General features: G+C 46.2%; 1 protein-coding gene across 1 annotated transcript in view; it reads right to left on the bottom strand.

Annotated features, from left to right (window-relative positions):
* LOC138492865 (olfactory receptor 5J3-like) overlaps window positions 1-24,565 on the bottom strand; it is a 50,750-nt gene that overhangs the window by 17,215 nt on the left and 8,970 nt on the right. Inside the window, exon 3 of the mRNA XM_069620194.1 lies at window positions 5,341-5,618. Within this exon, the coding sequence (XP_069476295.1) occupies window positions 5,341-5,618 (278 nt within the window). The remainder of the gene's footprint in view (window positions 1-5,340; window positions 5,619-24,565) is intronic.

Raw genomic sequence — 24,565 nt, 5'->3', positions numbered from 1 at the left:
AAGTAATAGAACAAACGGGTCCATGGGCCTCATTACGAGGCTTGTGCTCCCGTAATGAAGGGTGCCGGTACGGGACCGGCACCCCTCAATACGGGATGCGCAATTACGAGGTTCCCTTTGCGGGACCCTGTAAGGACGCCTGGTAAAACCAGGCGTCCTTTCCCGGTCCCGCGAGGGGAAGAGGGAGGTAATAACGGGCCATTTGTAATGTACCTGTTATTACCTCCCTCCCCATTCCCATTGAGCCCTCTGGGGGCTCAAATGGGAATGTGGATGGGTTCCTGCAAGGAGGAATTACCGGGTCCTCCTATGTCGGAATGACCCGGTAAGTCCTCATTGCAGGAACCCGGTATTGGAGCATACTCGTAATGAGGCCCCATGTAGTCATAAAATCTCACAACCTGATCGGCACCTGAAACCCAGATCTATCACATCAATTTATTCAAAGAATGGAAAGGAATCCCATGGAAAAGCCGGCCATAATATCATCTTGCCGCTTGCCCGAAGACACAAAAAGTAAGGCCCTAATTTCATCTGACCTCAATAATAATCAGAAACAAGATCTATATGAGCTTATAAGGCAGTATACTGATGTGTTTCAGTAAGAAACAGGGAGAGTGAAGGTTATTTATCATCATATCTGCACTCCCGTATGTAAAGTTGTACATTTAAAACCAAATTGAATACCTGAGGCTAGGAAGGAAACCATGATTCAGGAAGTCAAAATCATGTTAGAATCTAACGTTATTGAACCTTCTAATAGCCCTTGGTCTTCTCCCATCATGTTGGTGGAAAAGCCCGATGGAGATTTTGTATAGATCTTTGCAAATTGAGTGTCAGTTCTCCTTTTTTTTCATTGATTTTTATTAAGACCAACAGATGCACAGTTACATTGTGTTACAAATGCCATACAGTACAAATGAGTGATCTGATTTTCTTTTGGTCTCTGTACATCCCCGACAGCAATAGGGGCTTATACCTGGGTACATCTTTGCAGTGATGTGCCATTGCATGAGCAACCTACAATTGTGCATCTTGTACCGGACTGAAATTGTGGAGTTCCAGACAGCTCTAAATATGGCAGCCCATCCCTCTGGGTTTTCTTCCCACCCCATGTCTTTTTCCCACTTTGCTTGTGTGTGGGGGGTTGGTAAGTGTCCACTTTCTAAGAAGGCACTGTAGAGTTTTGCAATTAAGTCTTTAGAACCCACTTTTTTTGTTGAATAAGCATTCAAATGGGGTGAGATGCTTCTGGAGTAGTGCGTTCCACCGTGGGTCTGCGAGAACCCCCTTTATTTGCGGATATAGGAGTGGTTGATCTGCTGTCCCTGTTGTGCGCTTTCTAATTCCTCCTTCATCAGAAAGACCCTGTCTTTCCACATTTGTACCAGCCTGACTAGACCCTGTTCATATTGTGATTGGAAGCGAATGGGGTCTGTTATGAAGTCTCTGATTGAAGGTGCCCAGATGCAGCTTAAGGGGGAGGACATGTCTGGTTTCCTTTTCCAAAGGGCCCACAACACCTCCAAGATCGGGTGATTACACACATGTCGCAGCAAGGTTTTCTGCGGGACCCAGAGCCATTCTCCCAACGTGACCAGGGCGAAGTATTCGTTTTCCAAGTGGACCCACTGTTTGTCTTCCGACTCCCTAAAATGGTCTAACAGCACTCAAAGTTGAGCTGCCCTGTAATATTCATAGAAATCTGGGTATGCCATGCCCCCTTTGTTTTTTAGGATAATCATGGTTTTGTAAGCGATGCAAGGCCTTTTCCCATCCCACAGGAAAGCAAGCAGGGTGTGCTTGATCTCTGCGTGGAAGGAGTCTGGGGATTGGAACAGGAAGAGAAGCTGAGGAAGCACATTCATTTTTACTGTCATAAATCTTCCTGCCCACGAAAATGTCTACGTCTTGCCCATTTCTGGATGTCCTGCTTTCTTGCTGCCCAGAGCGGCGTATAATTAGTTTGATAAAGGTCTGCTAGTTGTTTCGTGATGGTTATCCCTTAATATCAGATGCTGTTGCTAACTACCTTCAAACCCCATGAGCTTGGGGGTGTGTTACCACCTCTCAGTGACAGGACTACTCTTTTGCTTCGGTTTATGCGAAAGCCTGAATGGATCCCATATTCCTCTAATGTGGCCAGAGCGCTGGAACTGTCTGGGACGGGTGTGTCAGATAAACTAGGATATCATCGGCGAACAGTGCTAATTTGTATTCTCTTCCGGACTTTACAATACCCATGATAGAGGCATCTTGCCGAATGGTCTGGGCTAACGTTTCCATTAACAGCGCAAAGACCAGGGGGGACAAGGGGCAGCACCGCCTGGCCCCGCGGGTCAGGGTGAAGGGAGGGGATGCCATAAAGCCCTTGTTTTGCGGTATAGCGCTTGTGCCCCTGTTATCCACGAGTCACCAGGTGAGCTTTCCTCAAGACTTGGAGCATGAACAACCACTCCACTCTATCAAAAGCTTTTTCTGCATCAACTGAGACCAGGGTGGGTGTCTGAGTACCCGGCGTCAATCAACACTATTAGATCCAAAGTTTTACATACGCTGTCTGAGCCCTGTTGCCCTTTTACATATCCAACCTGGTTGTTATGCACAAGCATCAGCAACACTTCACTTAGCCTGTTAGCGAGAATACTAGCGTAGACCTTGGCGTCGATGTTCAACAGAGAAATGGGACTGTATGAGCCACACTCAAGCCTGTCTCTGCCTTCTTTGGTGGAGCACAAGGATTCTAGCCTCCATAAAAGAAGCTGGGGCCTGCCCTGTGTTCATGATGTCATTAAATGGGAGGGTCAAAAATGGCGTTGGGCACCCTTAAAGGTTTTATAAAAAGCTGGGGTGAAGCTGTCTTGTCCTGGAGTTGATCCTGCCTTTAACTTAGAGAGGGCGACGTCAACTTCCTCTGCTAATATGGGTGCGCTCAGTTTTCTAAGTCTGGGCTTTGCAGTGGTGGAAATGCTGTGTTTTCCAAGAATCTTTCTATACTATCTCGGGAGGAGGAACAGTTAGAGGAATACAGACCTTCGTAGAACTGGGCAAAATGTTTGGTTATGTCAGTTGGATTGTCCAGAGTCGTGCCCTTAAGAGACTTGATTTTATAGACCGCTCTCTCAGCTCTTTGCCATCTTAGTCTGGCTGCTAGTAGGGTGTGGGCTTCATCCCCTTTTTCACAGAATCTTTGTTTGACGTACAGGAGGTGGATCAATGCCTTCCCGCACCAATACGTCTTTCAGTTCTTGTCTGAGCTCTTTAATTTCTGCTAACGTCTTCACTGCGTCCGCCGATGCCCCTGCCAGGGTAGATTCTCCGTACCTTATTTCCCCTTCAGGTGGGTTTCCCGTAGGAGTCGGGTTCTCTTCACTAATGTTCCCTGCGCTATCAACAATCCCCTTGTTGTAGCTTTGGCTGCTTCCCAAACTGTCGCCCACGAAGGATCACCTATGTCGTTTCGCTTGCAAAATTCTCTAATTCCGGTGTCCAAGAATTCCCTTTAAAAAGAGTGTCATTACAGATCCACCTTTTGTCCATTGGCCTAGATCCAGAATCAATGGTGGTCATGTTATGATCTGACCAACCCACCAGTTTGATGTATGCTCGCTTGATAATGTGTTCAAATGCCGCCTCCAGAAAGATGTAATCTATGCAAGTGCAAGTTTTGTGTGGGGGGAGAAGAATGTGTATGCCTTTGTTTGTTGGTGATGGGCTCTCCATGTGTCTACCAGGAAATATTCCTGTATTAGGTGTTGGAACGACCCCTTTTCGTGGGTTGGGACTGCACTCTCCCTATATGATACCCAATCCAAAGCTGCGTCCATCACCATGTTAAAATCCCCTCCACAGATCAAGGCCCCTGTTCTTTCAAGAAAGGCAAAATGCTCTCTACTAAATGTAATTTGCTGGCTATTCGGTGCATATGCTGTGCACAGTGTGACTTCCCCCGTACGGATAGATCCCTTTATGACGAGATACCTCCCGCCTGGGTCCCTGTGGATGTGTGCTATCTGCAGTCCTGAGGATGTACGGTACAAAATGCTGACCCCCTCCCTTTTTGACCAGGCCTGATGCCCAAATGGCACCTCCCAGTTGTCTACCCTTGAGGGCGACTTCTTCTCCCTTCCTAAATTTGGTTTCCTGCACAAAGAGTACGTCTAAGTGGACTGTTTGAATGCTTTCATCAACATTGATCTTTTTTGGGCTGAGTTGAAGTCTTTCACGTTGAGTGACCCCAATCATACTAGGTCATTCACCATGTCCCTGGGATGCAATGAGCCCTTTAAAAGGCTGTGTATGTTGCCCAAGTGAGTGCTTTCTTATTTGTAAAGCTGCTAATGCCGGCTGGATGATGCCTCTTTGTGGGTTTGCCGCTTGTGTGTGTGCACTGCATTCCCTTTTGCTCCAGAGTACTGCCTGCTGGAAATCCCTGAGATTTAGTTTAGTTTAGTTTAGTTTAGTTTAGTTTAGTTTAGTTTAGTTTAGTTTAGTTTAGTTTAGTTTATTACTTGTATTGTGCACCAAACTCAGAGGTAGTCGGGTGCATCGCATAAGATTACTCACAGCTTGGTTGTACATAAGAAGACATTACAGTTGCAGTATTATTGTATAAAGTCAAAAAGCATAATTACAGTAAACACATTTTTACAACGTGATTGCACAAAGAATATATATACAATATGAACCTATACAAAATTTTACAATGGGCATACCGAAAGAGGTCCGAAGTAAAGGAAGGTTAATGCTAGGTGGAGTGGACTGAAGCCAGAATCTCACTTAGCCGTCAGAATCTTTGAGCATTTTTATGAGGTTGTGGCGAAATTTTGTGTATGATGATTCTAGTCTGAGTGGGGTAGGGAGTGAATTCCATAGCTGGGTAGCCTTAACCTGGAAACTGTTTCCTCCCACTCTGGCAAGTTTGAATCTAGGGGTCAGGAGGCAATTAGTATTGGAATGTCTGGTTAGTCTTGTCTCAGGTCTAGTAATGATTCTGTCCACAAGATAGCGAGGTGCTGCTTTGTTTACGCATTTATGAGTAAGGGAGGCGACTTTAAGTTTTATTTTGTCAATTGTAGACAGCCAGTTATTAGCTCTTCTGGTGTCCGAAATGTGAACTCTCCTGGCAATTCCAAGCGCAGCTCTAAGGGCGTTATTTAGCTGGAGTTGGATTTTCTTGGTGGTTTGCTTGCTCGCCCCAATGTACATGGCATTACAGTAATCAAGTCTTGATAATATGAGAGCTCTAGCAAGGGTGATACAGCTGTTATTGGAAAGGAAGGCTCTGCCGGCTCTGATTAATTTGCAGGTGTAGGCTGTGGCCGAGGCCAGCGTATTTACCTGTTTGTTAAACGTTAAGGCAGAATCCAAGTAAAACCCTAATGTTTTTACTTCCTTAGCAATTGTAATGATCTTATTGTCGACGCTAAAGGCAGAATATTTTGGACTTCGTTTTTTAAGAGATGATTGTGTACCCAGGATGATGATCTCTGTCTTGTCATCATTCAGGCATAGTCCATGGGAGGCCATCCGTGCCTGGGTGATGAGGTAAACCTTATTCACCAAGGCCAAATCTTTTTCATAATCACCAGTAATTGGTAGGAGGATCTGCGTATCATCTGCATATTTAGTGTAGGTGATACCCAGACGATCCAAATCATCGAAAAGGGGCTTAGTGAAGATGTTATATAAGGTGGGCGAGACACATGAACCCTGGGGAACACCGCACGTGATAGGGATAGGGTCAGCTGATGCAATGGGAGAGAATACTCTCATAGTACGATCACTGAGAAAGGATTGTATCCAAGCAATGGCTTCTGGGGAGAAGTGTGCTGCCGAGTCCCGGTGGCTGCACAGGACCTGGTGATCGACCAGGTCGAAGGCGGCCGATAAGTCCAGGAGCAAGAGGAGAGCTAGGTCACCTTTGTCCCTAAGGTCATCTATCTGGGCCTTCAAGTCAATTAGCGCAGTTTCAGTCCTGTGTTGAGGCTGGAAGCCTGATTGCCTAGATCCTAACAAATGATTAGATTCCAAATGTTTTTGAATTTGTAGATAAGCCATTTTATCTATGATTTTCAGAAGGAATGGTACCGTGGTAATAGGTCGGTAGTTAGTGGGAATTAGAGGGTCTAAAGTTTGTTACTTTAGTAGGGGGAGCACCCAGGATTCCTTAAGGTTAGTGGAGATGGAGTTGGTCCTGAATGAAGCGTTAATCAATTTAGTGATAAAAGGTGATAGTTCTCTGGCTGCGTCCTTTATGAGTTGGGCAGGGCACTGATCACCATGACAATTAGAGGGTTTGAGTGAGAGTATTGTCTTTTCTGTTTCGAGAATAGTAACTTTTGAGAATTTAAAACGAGGTAATGTGTCAGAAATAGTGGGAGTGGTTGAGGTAATATTGTTGGGCGAGTTGGATGATAGTGAGGCTTTTTTATTATTAATTTTTATTTGAGGGGTCGCAACTTTGCCTGTCAATGCTTGTTGGATATTCCAGCACCACGGTTTATCCTTAATACAGTTGTCAGGTACAGGAATAGGTGCTTCAAGTTCTTTGAGGATAACAAAGAGTTCCTTAGTGCTAGAGTTGAGGTGAGCCTTGGGTTTGCTTTTTCTGAGTTTAAGTGGCGCAATTGTATCTAGGGAGGTGGTCATAATATTGTTAAATTCTTTAATCAGGGCATCTGGTCCCAGGTTTTCTGGGAGGGCATTAAGGGTAGGTAAGATGAGAGGGAGTAGTTTGTCACAAGTGAGGTTTTGATCCTCCACCCATCCCTTCTCTTAATAGTAGTCTCCCTCGGACCCCACCTTAACCCCCCAAGAAAACAAGAGAAATGGTTTCCCCTTAAGACTGGAGACTCCCTAGAAAAAACACATATGGCCACACAATGGGAGGCTCCCTGAAAACCCGTAACTTTTAACTTCAGCATGTTAGCGGTCAGTTGGCACGTATGCTCAATAACACTTCACTTGACGTTCTGCCCAGTGATCCAAGATTAGTGATTGGTGAGGGGGGGGCGGACTACTTTCCAGTCCAATGACTCTCTGCCTGCCAGTCCTGAAAAGGGCTGTGTCTGTGCCCGTGACAGTGCCTCTCCCTAGCCCCCCACATACCCCTGTGAACCACTCTTAATGTGTGGATGCCCCCTGGTGTCATGGGGTGTTAAACCTCTTGTACTTTCTCATGCCTTTGGAACGTCCTCTCTTAGGCCTGGGGCCAATCGGTTTCCTAAGTGTCTTGGGGGGCGAAAGGCGTTCCTCCATTTTGACTATTCCTGACCCTAGGGGTGGAGAAGCGAGGAAGGATCGACTGGGTGGAGGGTCCTTGGGACTGGGGAGGGGAATGACCTCAGGAAAGACATGTTATGCCCTTTTTCCTAATGATGACCTACCTAACCCTCCCCGACCTTTATGGGTTATTGCAAGTCAGCTCCCTTGATATGATATGATAGTTTATTTATATCGCGCACATACACAAGTGTTTCAGGGCGCGAAACACTTCAGTTCAACATATGCAACACTTGGCAGTACTGAGACGAGGAAGAGGAAACTGGGAGTAATGAACACCATACACTCAGACCACTTTGGAGACTTTGGATATGCCTGCAAAATGATGTGAAGGTCAGGCATGTCCTCCTAATCAGGGTCAGGCAAAGCTGATTGAGAGAACACACCTGCAACCTGTTAGAGGGTTGCAGGTTATAAAATGAGTAGGAAAAAGAAACACAAAGAGCAGCAGGAGCAGCAGCAGAGAGACTGGTGTGACAAGCAGAGAACCTTGCTGGAAGAGAGTTGAGCCACTGGAGGGAATTTCCATGGGAGCGTCTGGTGTGTACAGCACACCGAGACGCTGATGACTGCAGGGAGAGTGTCATGGCCACAGGCCACAGAACACAAACAACACACCATCTAGTGATAGGGGCAATGGGTCACTTGACTCACTTATGTACCTTTGGGACCCATAAACACAGGGGCCCTGGATGGACTCAGTCTTGGTGCCTTTGGCGCAAGGCTCATATAGAGATGTGAGCAGGAACACTTTATTTCAGTGCAGGAGTGCTTTCACTTTATTTCAGTGCAGGAGTGCTTTTATTTTACAAGAACTTTCCAGGAGCTGAAAGCCTTTATTCCAGAGAACAACCTCATGTGAGGACTCATCGGGTGTGGCTACCTAGGCCTGGTCTTCATGTGCACACTCATCGGGTGTGGCAGGGTGTGGCAGGCAGGCTGAACCTGGTGGGTGTGGCTTCAGAAGCTCAGCTATATAAAGCTGCTCCATTCTTAAGGCCGGTGCTTCGCGTTACTGTGCACTCACGTGCAACGTGACGCTCACTGCCGCTTGGACCAGTTTGATTACCTTCGAAATCAGGCGTTCTCCTGCATACTCACCTCCAGGAAACCGGTGCTGCATCGCTTCATCTGCAGACTCATCTCCTGACATCCAGTGATCTTGATCCTGATGCCGCAGCACAGCACTCCGCATCCACAAACTCAGACCCTGTGAAGAAGAAGAAAGACAAGGGGCCTCATTACACGGACGGCGGTAAGGGTTAACGGTCACCGTTAATGGCATCGGTGACCGTTAAACCTTACCGCCGTACTACGAGGTCCCTTTGCGGGTTGGGGAATTTAACACCTGCTTTTTGCAGGCATTAAAACCAACACGCAAAGGGACCAGGGAGCTAATTACGGTACCGCAATTTTGCGGTGCCGTAATTAGCACCTTCCCCATTCCCATTATGCCCTATGGGGCAAAAATGGGAATGGGGAAGGGCAATGGTGGAAGGGGGAATTACCACCCTGCCAACCTTGGAATAGGGCGGTAATTCCCCTTTCCACCAAGGCGGTGCCGGTATTTTACCAGCATGAACCATGGCGCTTCCGTGTAATGAGGCCCAAGGTTAGAACATCCGTCCTAGGGCCGCGCCGCATTTGAACCCTGCGCGCTACCTAGTTAACAACTTACCAGCTACTGTATCACTGCAGCTTTGTTCCTCATTCCCTCCGGCTGCCACCTCGAGCTCCGCAGCTTCTGCCGGGCCGGCAACATCACCTGCAAGGGAAGAAAGCAAAAGAGCAAACATCAAAAGTGGAACGGACAGCAATACAAGACAACAACCTTTACAATACAACAAAAACAGACGAGGAAAGACAAAGGCAAACAGGAACACTTACCTGAAGTGTAGTGGCTTAGTCGCAGCAGGACTGGACTACCACGTGTAAGGGACCAGTGAAGGAACTTGGTCCAGATCATACAAGCGCCCCTGCCAGAAGTAGCAGGACAGAGTGCTCGCCAAAACTAATCAACAGGTGAGCTTTCCAAGGACAGCGCATCCCACTGGTACCACGGTTTGGGAGAAGGGAAGGGGATCGGCGCACAGGCTGGCATACTCACGTCCCCTATTCTCCATGCAGGAGCAGTCCCTAGCAGCATCACCTATTACCACCAGTCACCCCATTAGCGCAGAGGGCGAAGTCGGACCCGAGCGACCTCACCCCCGGGAGGGCTGCAACGGTGTCCCAAAGCCTCCACAGAGACCAGGTGAGTGTAACAGAGAGGTGTCCTGAGACAGCCCGGCGTGGGAGCAAGAGCTCCGTGGAGCAAACTGGCATCAGCAAGGGAGCCGGGTGGAAAGGCTGCCCTTTTCCCTTTCAATTAAAGTGCTTGTTCCCTGTTGCTGAGAAGCCGGGCCAGGGGTATATGAGTGGCGCAGAGGTTGGACCCCGAGCAGCAGATGCTGCAGATTGTGTTCTCCTCCCTGTGAGGACAGCTTCTAAAGAGAATGGTGAGTTTCTGTGCAATAAGAAACCTGGGGTGTGAAGTGCAAATGATTGAACATTCTATTGGGCTGAAATACTTTGTAACTAGTAGCACACTGGTTGCGTGCATTACAAAAGCATGTTTTCGCAAGTCTCCTCGCCTAGACTTTTTTCCATTTTTTTAGCTTTGAAGAACTGGAAATACTTTGTATCAGAGTGGGCACGTTTCTTAAAGCGAACGGTTTCCAAAGTCTCCAAGTATTAGGAAGTTCTCTTAAAGTGAAAGGCATAAATATTCCATAACGGGCTGAATGAAAACCAAAGCATGTGCCTAATTAATGCCATGAGAACACCGTAATGAATACAAACTTTATAATTAAACAGAAAATATTGCATGTTGCTTTTGGAAGTGAATGGAACTGTGCAATCATAAAACATCACTGCATACTACATTTTGGAAACAACTGAACGTTTAAGGTCAAATAAATCACTGAATGCTGGGAAGTTAATACTACTAATTATATGGAATCCTGAAAATAACTTTATTATATGAAGAAAGAAAGTAAACATGCATGGGCCAAAAAGGGGATAAAGAAGACAGCTATGGCCCTTTTCTTCTGTGTGATTTGAACTGTGATGGAAAACACGTTTTAGGAAAGGGAACCCTGACACTTCCTTACCCTTTCTTTTGAGTTGCGAACTATGGTGAAATAGAAGTCCTGGAAAAGGGAATCCTAAAACTTCATAACTCTTTATTTTGTGCTTTGAAGTGTGACGTTTGGAACTTGGGGAAGGGCCCACCAAGAATTGTTTCCAGGCTATGTATCATTGAATTTGAAAAAAACAAGGACAAATCTGAGACTTTTTGTGAATGCAAGCAGAATTGTATTATGCAAAATGTGCATTCTTCCGAACAAATGGGGAGGAGCTTGGGTGCCCTATAAAGATGCATTGGTGTATGCACAGCAAGCGTGCCGGGTGTCATAAAGAAATAGAAGCAGCATTGGCAAAACCGATAGGTCTAGCTTTACAAATATGGGAAGTAAGTTTGTAAACCTCCTATATGGCAAAAAAGTCTTACCCTCTACATTTCAAAGCCAGACCGACTTTGTTTGCCAATGCTTGCCATTAAAGAGAATGCCTAATGCGTCCACTTCATAATGTCTGCCAGAATGCAAAGCTCCCTGTTAGCTCTGTAGCCATATGTGTTTTCATCTCTCTTACCAGGACTGATAGGTTATGCTCCAGAAATCAGCCTGGTCTCATTTGCACACCCGTGACGCCCCTATTGTTTGGATTTGACACTGATGCTGTCTTATATTTTCACACAAGTTGGATTAGAAAGCCTTGAGTGGAGAAAGTTGTGTGGATGGAAAATGGATGGAGAAGTTAGACCATTTCAGACATAATGCTAAATATGCCACTTGTTTTACTTTACCAAAGGTAGTACAGTATCAGACACTGACAAACTGTTACCACAAGATGCTTTGACAAACAATTTCCCCACAGACTTTGAAAAACACCCTGGGGGCAATGACACTATCTTGCTTTAGCTAAAATGCACTGGAGCAACACAAGGCACAGGCTGCCTGATGGATCTCCTGAATGTTATGGCTTTGGGATACTGATTATTATAAAAATGGTAATGCAGCACAAACATTGAATAAATGTCAATTTACTAAGTAGCATGGAAACAAAAAAAGCTCTAAAATGCGCAATGCAACAACAATATCCCCAACACTAGCTTCAACAAATTGGCTTATAGGCTTGCACTATAAAAGAGCTCACTAAATTGCACTTGTTCAGTATCACGTAGCAGCTGATTGACACTCTAGCCCCTTAACATACACCTGCAAAAGCTCTGTCAAAGACATGAAGCTCTCTCTGGCTAGACCTAAAAATTCAAACTACCCCCGCTTATTCACACTGTGCATACTCTCTTGATGAATCCAACAAATAAATAACAGTATACACTGGGAGACGTACATTATGATGTCTTCTATCGTTTTTATAACAATATTTTATTGACATGTTCTCATTGCTTTTTTGGAGAACGATTAACTGAGATGCTACAGTGCTCTAATTGTGCTGCATGATTCCTAGAGGTGATGCTGTGATGACACCAGCATTTTAAAGCTAATTCTCCATATTCGTATAGAGTGAGGATGAGTGTACATTTCCATTATATACCAAGACAACTAAGTGCCAAGTCTATCCTCATGTGATCCGCACACTGTGTAACTTCGTGTGCCACTTTTAAACTTGTATATACTGTATATATTGCTTGCTTTCCTCTGCTGCTTTGTACATTCTCCGGATGCCAATTTGTACTTTCGACACCTTGTAACTAAGCTTCGCATATTCTTGTAAATGCTGCGCCCTGATACCCCTGGGTATAACTGTGCATTATAAATAATAAACTAACCTAAACTAAACTATACATATGTTGCACCTTTTCAATCAAATCCTACACGGAAGGAAAGATCACATGTGGCTTCAGAGGAGAGACATACTGGCACACAGGATTCTTGCCAATATGTAAATGTAAGTAATGGGAATGTCCTCAGTTATCAAAGGTGGGCCAAGGTGTCCACACTGAGCTGGACAGTCATATTACCTCCTGTGCATGAGAGCTCCAGCTGTACTGTCTTGCATCCTAGATACAGAATCTTGAGAATCTAAAGTCTGACATACAGGACACCATTTCCATTAAAGTGTCCTTTGTATGACCTCTCCTCCTGTCCCTCCGCGTAAATTAGCTTGTGTAAGCCATGTGCAATGTTGATCTGAGCAGAACACAAACCTAAAACCTGCGAGGGGGGGGGCGTTACGCCAGTGATGGGGGTATGATCTGTGTTGACAGTATGGGATTGCTGAAATGTGCACGTTTCCAATTTCAATTTGTGTTATTGTGTGTGGACAACTACTTCTGAATTGCCAATATGATTGTGCAATAGACCTGAGACATTGCAAGACAATTAATGGCAAAGTCTATGCATTAACAGGTGTGGAATGAAAGGTTTTCAAAAAAAATACTGAGGAAAATCTTCAAAGGGATTTGTTTTGCCAACCACCGAACCTGGTCAACCTGCCCCACACAGCTTTTTTCTCTCTACCTATTTGGCTTTTATCTTCCTCCTGCGTATTGCTGTGATTTTAGATTGTGTGGGTGCACATGCATGTGTGCTCATGTGAGTCTGTGTGAGAGTGCATGCATGTGAGCGTGTGTGAGCGTGCATGCATGTGTGCGTGTGTGTGTTTGGATAGGTGTGTCTCCCGAGGTCTGTTCCCACTTCAGAACAGGAACTAAGTATTTACCACATACAGCAAACCACTCGTCATCCCCTGTCAATATTTCTATGCAGCCTATCTTGTTTGAGCATTTGGGAGATGTAACACACTACAGTTTTGTTCCTCTGTCCTACACAGTTGATGAGGTGAAAAGAAGCACACCACAAGTTTAAGAGGAAGTTCCACCGAGTCCCCCAGTCTTTGCACCTGTACGAATCTTAATTACCTCAGAGATTCTGGCACAGCCCTGCTTGTGCATCTGAGGGATCCTCTGTGGTACAGGTCGGGCCTCCTTGAGCCTACTGCACAGAGTGCCCGGTGTGTGCAATGCTTATGTGCTGTATGCAAGAGCGTTGCTTTGAAAGGTGTGACTGGACTTGGTCATTAAATATTTTGTATGATTTGAAAAGAGAAATGAGTCCACCCTTGATGGGGGTGGCAAGCATTTACAATAAAAAATAAACCAGGCATAGCAATGAACTTATTGCTGTGCCCCAAAGTTCTGAAGGGCTACATTTGTGGTCTCTCCTCTCGTATAAGTGTGACATATAATATTCAGTTGCTTTGTCTTAAAATCAATAAGCGCCCACTCTGTGAAGGGTCATTCATACTTGGCACACCCGATACAAGAAATTAACCCATTGATGGATGGGAATGCTTGTGACGGAAACACACCTGAGCAAAGCCCACCTCCAAATCTCCAACATTAAAGGGTCGATCAAGAGAAAGATGTCACAAAAAGTCTCAAATCCGAATTATACATCAGGAGGCAACGATGACATGATGGCGCTGTACCCGAGGGAAACAGCCCACTAGCCCACCTGCTGTGTTTTTTTTTTTAGACAAATGGGAGGGCGCACACAGGGCAATTGTTTGTCAAGAAAAATAAAACACAAACAAAAATGGCCATCATGAAAAAAAATGAAGGAGCACTACAAGGTGTTCCTTTTCTAGTTCTTTGGCAGCAAATAACCAAAGAAATAGGCATGCCCGAGGCAGGAGACTGACACTGTAAGTATTTCATTTGATTTTTTACAAGTTGGAGAAGAGCAACAGCCAGCTGACAGCCAGTTTGAGAAGCGGTTATTGTAACGGCTAATAAAGCGCATGTTGCGAGCCCGCTATTGACAGGCTACCCTGCTCCAGGTGCTAAAGTTTGTGATTATAGATGGTGCAGATATGGGCAGTGCTTTAAGTGGGGTGAGAAATCGAGGGGGGGGGGGCTGTAACAAGGGGCGTGGCCCAATCAGAGTGGGTGCAGACTAAAGGGGCACAACAGCTTGGGCAAGGGCCAGTTACCCGCACCCAAATAATACATAACCCGGATAGGAAATAATGGAGTAATTTCTAATGTCTCAAACCCAAATGTTTGCAGTGATCATTTCATGCGTAAATGTACGGGAGAGTCGCCCATAAAGGGAAAGAGGGAAAAACACTTTAAATGTTACCTTTCAGAGGTAAAAAGACTGCACTTGCAATAAAATAAAGACAATTTCTTTCAGAAAGATTTTATTTCGTTATAATCAATTTGTAATTGACCTTTTATCAATACACTGGCAAAAGTGCCCGTTCTCTGAACGTGCTCTGTGGATGGACATGACAACACTCTCATCAATTGTTGAAAATCAATGATCCTGTGGGTTGTGTTGTGATTCCCTTATCGCTTATGTGCTTTGCACTCTGAAGTTAACTGCAGTGAGAATGAGCGTGTGTGGCTGGCTGATATACCCCGGAGCAGACGTTGGGGCAGGCGAGAGTTGGTGTGCTGCTGCACACCAGGATCTACTCTGCTCTCTCCCCACCTGTTGCCTCACCCTGGCGTTGTGCAGTTTGTTGTGGTGCATTGCGGTGCAAATGTCCCAGAAACCATGTATTCTAATTTGATGACCTGTCCTTCTACAACCACATTGATGCTTTGTCCTTTCCATGGCAACCGTCTCATGTGTGAAGGTGCTGAAATCCGGGTGAAAGAGATGGGGTATTCCAATGGCATGTAGCCAGTAATGTCCGGAGGGTCCTAACAGGTAACTATGCAAAATGTTGTGCAGATTAATGAAACGGTGTGGAATTGTATAAGGAACAATGCTTCGCCAACCCACAAACCCACACATTTTAACTTTTGCTGAAATCCGTAGAACGGTGAGGGGTGTCCAAATGTCATGTAGCTAGTGCTGTAACCAGGGGAGTTGCTAGGTCTGGAAAGGACCCGGGGCTACGCTGATGTTGGAAATGTTGGGACTAGGGGCTAGCTAGTCTTTTGGCTGTAGCTCCTGAAATTCTATCCGGGGCTACAACCAAAAGATCAGGGGCTATAGTCCCCTTAGCCCCCCCCAGCAACGCCCCTGGTTGTAACTATGGCAAACTTGGTACAGATTGGTGAAATGGTGTGGAATTGTATATAGAACAATGCTTCGCCAGGCCACAAAACCAGCCACAAACCCACACATTTTCACTTTTATAAATATTGATTACTTTCTTCACACCCCCATTGTCATTCACATTTATCAGATATGTTTCTTGATTTTTAATAGCACTCAAAAGAAAATGTACCGATGATTTGCAATTTGGCGCTAGTAAGAATGCAACCAGCAGAAAGTCCCCTTTCTTCAACCACAGCCTTGCAGCATTAAAAGTGCTGTGAAAAGGCCGGTTTGCGCTTTAATGCTTTCAAAGATGCTACTTTCTGTGAGCAAGTTTCTTCTGGTCGAAGAAGGCGTTATTTGAAGGCACAAAGCCTTTTAAATGGACGCCAAAATAAATGCATTATTTGTGCTTTCGGGATACAGAGGAATAAAAACGGTGCTCTCATCAACCTCTGTTAAATTTTCATTTCAAACCTCTATAAAATGCAATTTCAGTGTCTGTTGTGACAAACCATCACTGCGAAGACCCTGTGAAACCAGCTCTACTGTGACAAGAACACACAGACCAAGAAGAAAACAAACCCACTACTACATACTCAACCCGAGAAGATGGAGTAATGAGGCTCAAGCCTCGGTATCCAAAAATCACCGCTGTTGGATACAAATCTATCAGCAAGAAGAACAAGCGCTGGGGGGGGGGGGTTGTGACAAAGTCATGTTCACAACACATGACATGGCAGCCTAACGCTGACAATCATCCCTCATCAGATGTACTCGCATAGCTTTTCCCTAACCTGCAGGGAAAGGTGCAGTGCTCATTGATGTCACTCCATTATGTGGTGCAGGCCCCTGCCAGGCAGCCATTTCACAGTCTGAGACACACGATAATCTCCATTGCCACCCCGTCCCTACCAACAAATAACAAAGGCAAACCTTTGTTTTATGCCGTTACCTGAAGCGCTGTGCGTGCACAGGAGACTTCAGGCCAGTGTTGTTATGGACAAGGGCCAGTGGGGGATTTAAGGGAGCCCTGCACAGCCCCAGTTCGGGAGAATCTTTTGGAGACTTCCGGGCTGTGGCCTGGCTAGCTTCAGGGGACTTAAAGCCCTGGGTATGGGTAAAGAAAGGTATTAAAACAGTTGGGTTTACTAACAAGACCTACCAAGAGCTGATGTCCCAAAAAAGTGTTTAGGCAAGGACTCATCAATCACTGTCTGCAGTGCCCTAGAGAAATAGTACAATATACAATATTTCTTTAACACATACGACATTTTTTTTAAGAATAGTAAAATATTGTGTCCATGCATTTTTACATAAATGTATAGGCCCCTTTACATTGCCTCATAATCATTTGGCTAAATATTGCTGCTGGTCTCATCTTAACCTTTATAACTCGCTCACAACATGTCACACCCGGGGTACATATTATAGAAACCAAGAACAGGTAGGTGCAATATTACATGGTATCAGCACAATGTTTGTCCTGGTGCTTCTAGGGTATGGCATGAACACCAGGGCAATCATTGAAAGAATGCATATTTTGCATACAAGGGCAATTTTTGCACCACGGCCAATACCGTGCAATATTGCACTTGCACTAGTGCAAAGGTTTTGTAATACGGTCCAGGCGGTGAAACTCAACCCCCTTACTATTGTGCATACAAGTCTCTAGAACAGCGCCCCTTAAGTAAAGGCTTCTGCCACTACCAGGGCGCAAAGCCTCTTGCTTGCAAACAGTCTGCAGCTGAGCTCACCATGAGCTACCACAGCCGGTAATAAGTGCAAGTGCAATTAGCACTAGAGCAAAACTTTTCCTCGTGCAGAAACGATATTCTCTTATTGCATTTCTGCACCAGGGCACCAAAGCGCTCATCTCACATTTCTTTCCCAGAACAATCTACAGAACCTCGAAAAAAGACTCAAGGGCAAACTATTGTAAATATGGCATCGGTTGATTTGCTGACTGCGTAGTTGGGCAGAGCACCTGGTACCAGCGCCCGTATGGCTATTGGTCTCAGCACTTGCTAATGCCTGGAAACTTGCAGTGTCTACATTAAAATCTGTACTCAATGTTCTTATTGCAGCCTATCTCTGGCACCACCGGGGACCTGTAGCAAGAAAATGAAATCGCTACTCCATTGTAATAATCTATTAAAGTTATTATGTGACGTCACAATGCTTGCTTGCTGCCACAGTCAGCACACACTGTAAGCACAGCATCCTCAGCAAAATAGCAGCTGACACGTAACTAATTAAAGATAACTAGCTTTTGACTTTCCTTTACTCTACTAAATGTGTCTCCCAATTTATAGTCGCTGGCTGACAAGGAGACACGTACGGCTGCATATTTATTTAGTGCCATACAGGTGCAGGGAAGCGAAGCAGGGATCTGTGTTCGCCACCACTGTTTTTAAACCGCATAGACAGGTTTTAAATGTGTTAATTTATGAAACTGCTACAGTAATTGCTCAACACATTACCAGCCAATATTTAGTGCTTATTTCTAAAGTACTTATTTTATATGTATTCAGCATATCTGCACATGGAAGAGGTTTTGCAGCAGAGGGAGGTTGGGACCATATTTTAAAGTACTGAGGGTGTGACTGTGTATTAATAAGGAATACAATATTACCAGCTTTAGATGAAAATAATATTGCCAGTCCCCTTGGAGTTCCAAGACAGAATAATAGCACTTGGCCTGCAGGATGTAACTCTGTATGTTCCCAGAAGTCCTCAGTGACTTGTGATATCCCTACAGCTGTTTATCCCGGATATGTCATACATGGGATTGTGTAATAGAAGTACAAGTGCCTGACTTTTGGTTTCTTTTTATATTGAGTTGAGACATCACAACTCGCATGCTATATGAACATCACACCATTAGTTGGATTAAATGCGTTTTTGAAGTAGATTAGTGAACTCCCAATGCAATGCACAGCCACAGCCCATTGTCCTAACCATTCTCTGCTTGTTTGGTGTCGACAGATTGTGTTCAGTACAGAGCTGTTTGTTATGCCATGGTGTGACATTGCTAGGTGCGGATGGGCGTGGTTGGGGTGTAGTGAGGGGCATCTAGCTTGATAAAAAAAAAAGCTGAGGCAAAATGAAGTTTATTACAAGGAATAACATGTCCTCAAATGTATGTAAAAGGTTATTTCAAAACTGCTTGGAGTACTGTGATGTTGTAAAGACACTCAGCCTGAAGCCTCGTGCTTCTGTATGGTCACGTCACATCTCATTGACTTGAACTATCCTTTTAGCATACAGTTGGGGGGTACTTAATCCCACATATAAATGCTAAGCAAACGTATTTCACACTCTTAATAGGATGCATGGCCTACGCTGGAACAGTGGTTAGCATCTGGCATACTGGTACTCACCTGAATTCCTGTGTTTAAAGTAGGGATGCCTTGGTGTCTGAGTGGTGCAGCTGCATCCCATCAGAAGGTGCTCAGCCTGCACCTATCTCCAAAGAGCTGTACACCTGCCCAGGATGTCAGGATTTTATTGTCTGCATAATGCCCTGGGGTATAGATGCCAGAGCTCACCAATGCAGGGAAGATCAGCCCACTGGGAGTCCATCCCTGGCAGAATCATTGTGTTTTTTAAAACGTTGGTGCCCTCTGGAGTTGTAAGAGTTCCTCTCCATCATGATCGAGAACTTTGTGTTCTTTAAGTCTTGTTTACAGCGACTGGTGCCAGCAACCATGATGCCCACCACAGCATGTCTTTTACAACATGCCAGGGAGTCATGTTGTGCTGAAGGCCACCAGATTCTAGAGGTGCAAAGCTGGGGATATGCTTTGATTGTACAGCACAGGAAATGCACCACCAGATGTTACCTATAAAATATTCCAGGGAAGCACAGCCTGAGAACAAAACCAGCGCAGCACGGAGAACACATAGGGCCTCATTATAAGGTTTGCCGGTCTGGGAACTACGATACCGGTAAGCATGCCGGTACCGTAGTTCCCAGACCGGCAAACTACGAGTTCTGCTTGCGGGTGCCATTGCGGCCGCCAAGTCTGACCTGGTGGCCATACCGGCAGCCACGAGCAGAGCATGTCGGATGCACCGGCACCGTTTACAACGGTGCCGGTGCATCCGGCTTCCCCATTCCCATTGAGCCCCAGGGGGCTCAAATGGGAATGGGGAAGAATATTTTCTGGCACCCAGGAATGGGAAAGTACCGGGTCCGGCAAGGCCGTAACGACCTGGTAATTGCCCATTCCTGGGCGCCGGAAAAAAATAAATACCGGCGGCAGCCGTGCCTTTATTACATGCACGGCTACCTCCAGCCTCGTAATGAGGCCCATTGGATGCTCACACACAGCATCCAAGGTATATTGTACTTCAGAGATTTTGCCAACTACTGGCGCTGCATGGAGGACAAGCATGATCTCCCTAGTGCAAATTCGGGCTCTACTGATGACAATTTGTGGTAGATTCACAAAAGTTATTGTTCTCTTGTCTGTGTCTACAGTGCACGTAAGTGATCAAAAGCGCTGCATTCTGAGGCTGCGGATTCACCACAGAGAAACTGACTGCAGAGATAGATTTAGGCATCCCAGAGAATCTGAGTCTCCACTCCTGCAGGGGGCATGCCAGATGCACCCAAGCGGGCATCCTTGATTCTCAAAGGAATGCACTCTGGGATGGGCCTGTCTTCTCTGGTTCCCCCAATCCTGATCTTCCCTGTCACAGGCAGACACAGTGGAAAGGGCAATCTTTATTAACTCCTTGCATTTCTCTGCTCATGAAAGATGCTTGCGCAAAGCATGAGTTTTAATATCTATTTTTCACTTTTCAACCCCTGAACCAGGGTATGATGTAAGAGATGCATTTACTGTGATGGGACCGCTGAGGCACATAACTGCAAATGCGCATCCATTATCAACATGGTTTCTGGAAGCCAATACATACTTGAATGCCAAAAGCGTGCTTACACTTTCGTCTGCATGGAGAGGCTGGTTGCGGGCTGCATCCTTCGAGTCCCTTGTTCCCGCAGTGAGCTCCTGCCTCTCTGTTGTAATATGCACAGGCTCGTGCATAGGCACACTGGTGGAATGTTGATGCATGTTCGGCAATCAACATTCCACAGTGGCTGTTGAGTTGAGGGAGCCGTGGCAGCAGGCTGCGGGGTCTCGCAATAAAGACACTTTGTTCCACTTACCAGAGTGTGTGTTGGAGTTTATGACATTGGTGACGAGGAGTTCGGCGAGACCCGTCCCACGTGTGCGCGGAACAGCTGGTCGGGCCCCGTGCTCATCTCCGGTGTTGTCGGCGAGGAAGAACCGTTGGAGCTGCTTGCCATATGCCCTGTCCGTCATTGAGGACAGCGCGGGCCACAGTAGGGCCCTCTTGACGGGTGCAGGGTTGTCCTGTGAAGAGGGGAAGGAGAAGATCTGTCCGGGTGCCCAGTCGGGGTACCGCGGCGGGCCAGTTCGTTGCCGGCTCGCCGTGAGCAGCTGGAAGCTCCAGGGAGTTCGCGGGTCGGCTGCTGTGCTTCCGTGTTTCCACCGGAGGCAGTGACAGGGGCAGGAGGGCTCCATTCTTGGGAGGAGTCTTTGGCTGCTCGGGTCCAGTCGGGGCCGGGAGGAAGAGCAGCCGTTGGGCTTTACGGAGGCCTGCACACGACATCATCTGCGTAACTAGCAGAGTGCCGGCTGCTGGCCACGCCCCCGGCAGTGTCTCTACCCAACGCTGTTCTCTGCGGACTGCGGTCTCCTCTGGGAAGGAGGAGGGGCTGCGGTGGCGCTGCGCGGTGTGCTCAGTCGGGGCCAGGAGGAAGAGCAGCTGTTGGGCTTCAAGGAGGCCTGCACACGACAGCATCTGCGTAACTAGCAGAGTGCCGGCTGCTGGCCACGCCCCCGGCAGTGTCTCTACCCAACGCTGTTCTCTGCGGACTGCGGTCTCCTCTGGGAAGGAGGAGGGGCTGCAGTGGCACTGCGCAGCGTGCTCAGCAATCAGCTGCGAGAAGGCAGGAGCATAATACGGCCCAGTGACACATGCAAGTTGAGGGGCCACAGGTGAATCCAAAAGGCCGTTGGGGGTAAGGTTGGGGCACACAACTTGTGGAGTTCTGATAACTGGTGGTTGGCAGATTTGCTTGGGCTGGGTTGGCTGCAAGTGAGTTTTTGCATCAGTAGTTGAGACTCACCCAGTGCCAGAACCTGGCTGTACTGCATTTACGTGTGGGTGCACATGCTCAAGGCAACAGTGGAAGACATCTGTCTACTTTTACATTGGTTGGCGTGTTGTGACTCAAACAGTGCCAAATTCTTTGGGGTACTGCATATATGTGGGGGTGCATGTGCACAAGGTGACAGTGAGGTAATCCTCTGCCGCAAGGGAACAAAGAGCATTGAGGATTGCACAGAGGCGGGCAAGTTATTCTTGGGGACATAAGGAACAAGCGAATACATTCAGCCATGTTGCATACAGCTGCTAGGCCTCCACCTGCTTTTCTGCCTAATCCTGGAGAGCCTGTTGCTCCTTGGGAGCAGTGGGTAGATGCCTTTAAAGTATATTTGAGGGCTGCAGGCGGGGCAAAGTTCAATGATGATGAAAAGGAGGCTGCATTACTGAATTGTATTGGTACTGAGGGGTTGAGGGTTTTTCGTCATCTGCCTGGAGAGAATGTAATGGTTCAAGGGGGAGGTGAAGGGGAAATGGTTGTAAGTGCCTACGAGACTGCTTTGAAGAAATTGCAAATACGTTTTGGTAAAAGAGTTAATGTGGTTTTAGAGCGATATAAGTTTTTCTCTAGGGCACAAGGTTCCACGGAAAGCATAGATTCATATGTTACAGCCCTACGTGCACTCATGGCTACGTGTGGGTTCCCGGGGAATGGAGAGGAACATATAAGGGATCAGATTATGATGAAGACGTCTAATCAAAAAATTAGAGAGAGATTGTGGATTGAGAGCAATCCTTCTCTTGATAAGGTTTTGGAGATTGCCAGAGCAATTGAAGCCTCAAAGGCAAGGCGATCGTACAGGTGGTTACTGAAAGGGATGGGAATAGGGAGATGGTGCATGCTTTGGTGCCAAGGAGCAAGAAAGGTTTGGATAAAGTTGTGGTTCAAGACGATAAGGCATCGAAGGGTAAGGAGGGGTTCAAAAATTGTGGCTGGTCGAGTCACACTGCTGATTAGAAATCCTGTCCTGCTAACAATGTTGAATGCAGGAAATGTAAACGTTTGGGCCATTTTGCACCCATGTGTAAGGGGCAGGTGGTCGCTAGTGTGGCTACAGAGGACTCAACCATGGGGCTAGAAGGGGCATCAGGCAGTGGCTCTAGTCAGAGTGTCATATTACATGTTGAGGGATGTGGGCGGAAGGGTCCATGGGTGTCGGTATTGGTGGACCAGCATCCTGTGGATATGCTGGTGGATTCAGGGTCACCTTATACCCTGGTGTCTCCGGAAGTCTATCAAGAGGTTTGGGGTAAAGAGATTTCTACTTTGTTGACTCCGGACATCAGACCATATGCTTATGGGCAGAATTCCATCGACCTGCTTGGTTATAATTGGTCAAATTTCTCTTTCAAAGGGAGGCAAACTTCAGGTAAATTGTATGTGGCTTCAAAGGGCACAAGTGTGTTGGGTTGGGATGAGCAGGCTGCACTAAAAATACAAATTCATCCAGGTGAAAAGGAACCGGTTCTAAGTGTCATGGAGGGAGCGGGAGAGAATGACATAATGGTTACTCCCACAGTGCTCATGAGTGAGTTTCCTGAAGTATTTTCAGACACTCTTGGTAAGCTTAGGGGTTTTACACATCGCATTGTATTGAAGAAGGGTGCAATTCCGAGAGTTCATAAAGTGAGGGCAGTGCCAGTTGCAGCGAGGGAGGCATTTAAAGCGGAATTGGCTAAGTTGCAGTCAGCAGGAATAATTGAGCCTATTGAGTCCTCAGAGTGGTTGTTTCCCGTGGTTTTAGTTAAGAAGAGTGATGGCAGCATCAGAATGTGTGTAGACCTCCGGGAACTAAATTCCAGCATATGGGTGGATCGGCACCCTTTGCCAAATATTAATGAGTTGTTGTTGACGTTGGGAGAAGCTAAATACTTTTCAACTTTTGATCTGTCAACGGCGTATCATCAAATTGACCTGCATGTTGACTCTAGACCCCTTACTTCATTTGTGACTCCTTTTGGGGCATTCAGATTTTGTACCTAAAGTGAACCAGGGACTTGTATGCAGAGAGATGCGGAACAGAATGGGGAGGCACTTTGCCACTCACTTTGTGGTCTTGGGAAACAACATTTCTTCAAATGCCACTTGAGAAAAGTCTTGATTGCAGACCTTAGGAAGGAGAGAGGAGAGGGTAGTGATGTAACGAGCCACCAGACCTGCTGAAGGGTAAGTACTTTATTGGCCTATAGAGTGCCGGACCGTTGCTCCTTCACTCTCCCTGTCCATTCTCCAACCATTTCTCGTTCCAAGTAGAATGTTGTCAACATTCCTCCTGGAATTGCTGACCATACGTCATAACATATCTTCCTCCCTTCAACAGATAAAACAACAGTTTGGATGGTCCTGCACGTGCTACACAAGACATATAACTCTTGAAACCTGTACAGAATATAAGAAGTGCAAAACCACCACTGATAAAACAAGATCAACATGTCAAGAAAACATTTGCAAAATTGACAATGAAGCAAACATAAACTTAACTAATTATACATTCCTTAATGATACTACATTAATTCCAGCCACTTGAAATGCCACAAACTATAACCTTAATACCTGTTGCAGGATTTTCTATTGCATGTTACATTTATTTTATATCATCCTATGAACACACATAGATCTTAATTATAAGTTTGGTGGTCTGGAAATAAGGGTGCCGGTGGCAACGTACTAGCACCCTTTCCAGGCTGCCAAACTAAAAGTCTGCCGGCAGGGGCACAGTAATCCCAGCAGGCCTGACCTGCCTGGAGTTCATGCTCCTAGCGGCAGTGTTTTCACTGAAGCACCGGTGCTGGTGCGTCAGTGTCCCCATTCCATTCCCGTATAGTCCTATCAAACTACACAGGAATGGGTATTTACCGTTCCCACGCCGCTTATGATATCCGGCGATGGAAACAGTGTTACGGGGTCGGCAGTAGTCTGCCCCCTACGAGCTGGTTTTTACAACTGACCTAGTAAT

Source organism: Ambystoma mexicanum, chromosome 10 (assembly GCF_040938575.1).
Source record: "Ambystoma mexicanum isolate Mex_15411 chromosome 10, UKY_AmexF1_1, whole genome shotgun sequence".
Taxonomy (NCBI): domain Eukaryota; kingdom Metazoa; phylum Chordata; class Amphibia; order Caudata; family Ambystomatidae; genus Ambystoma; species Ambystoma mexicanum.
This window is presented reverse-complemented; position numbering and strand designations above follow the sequence as displayed.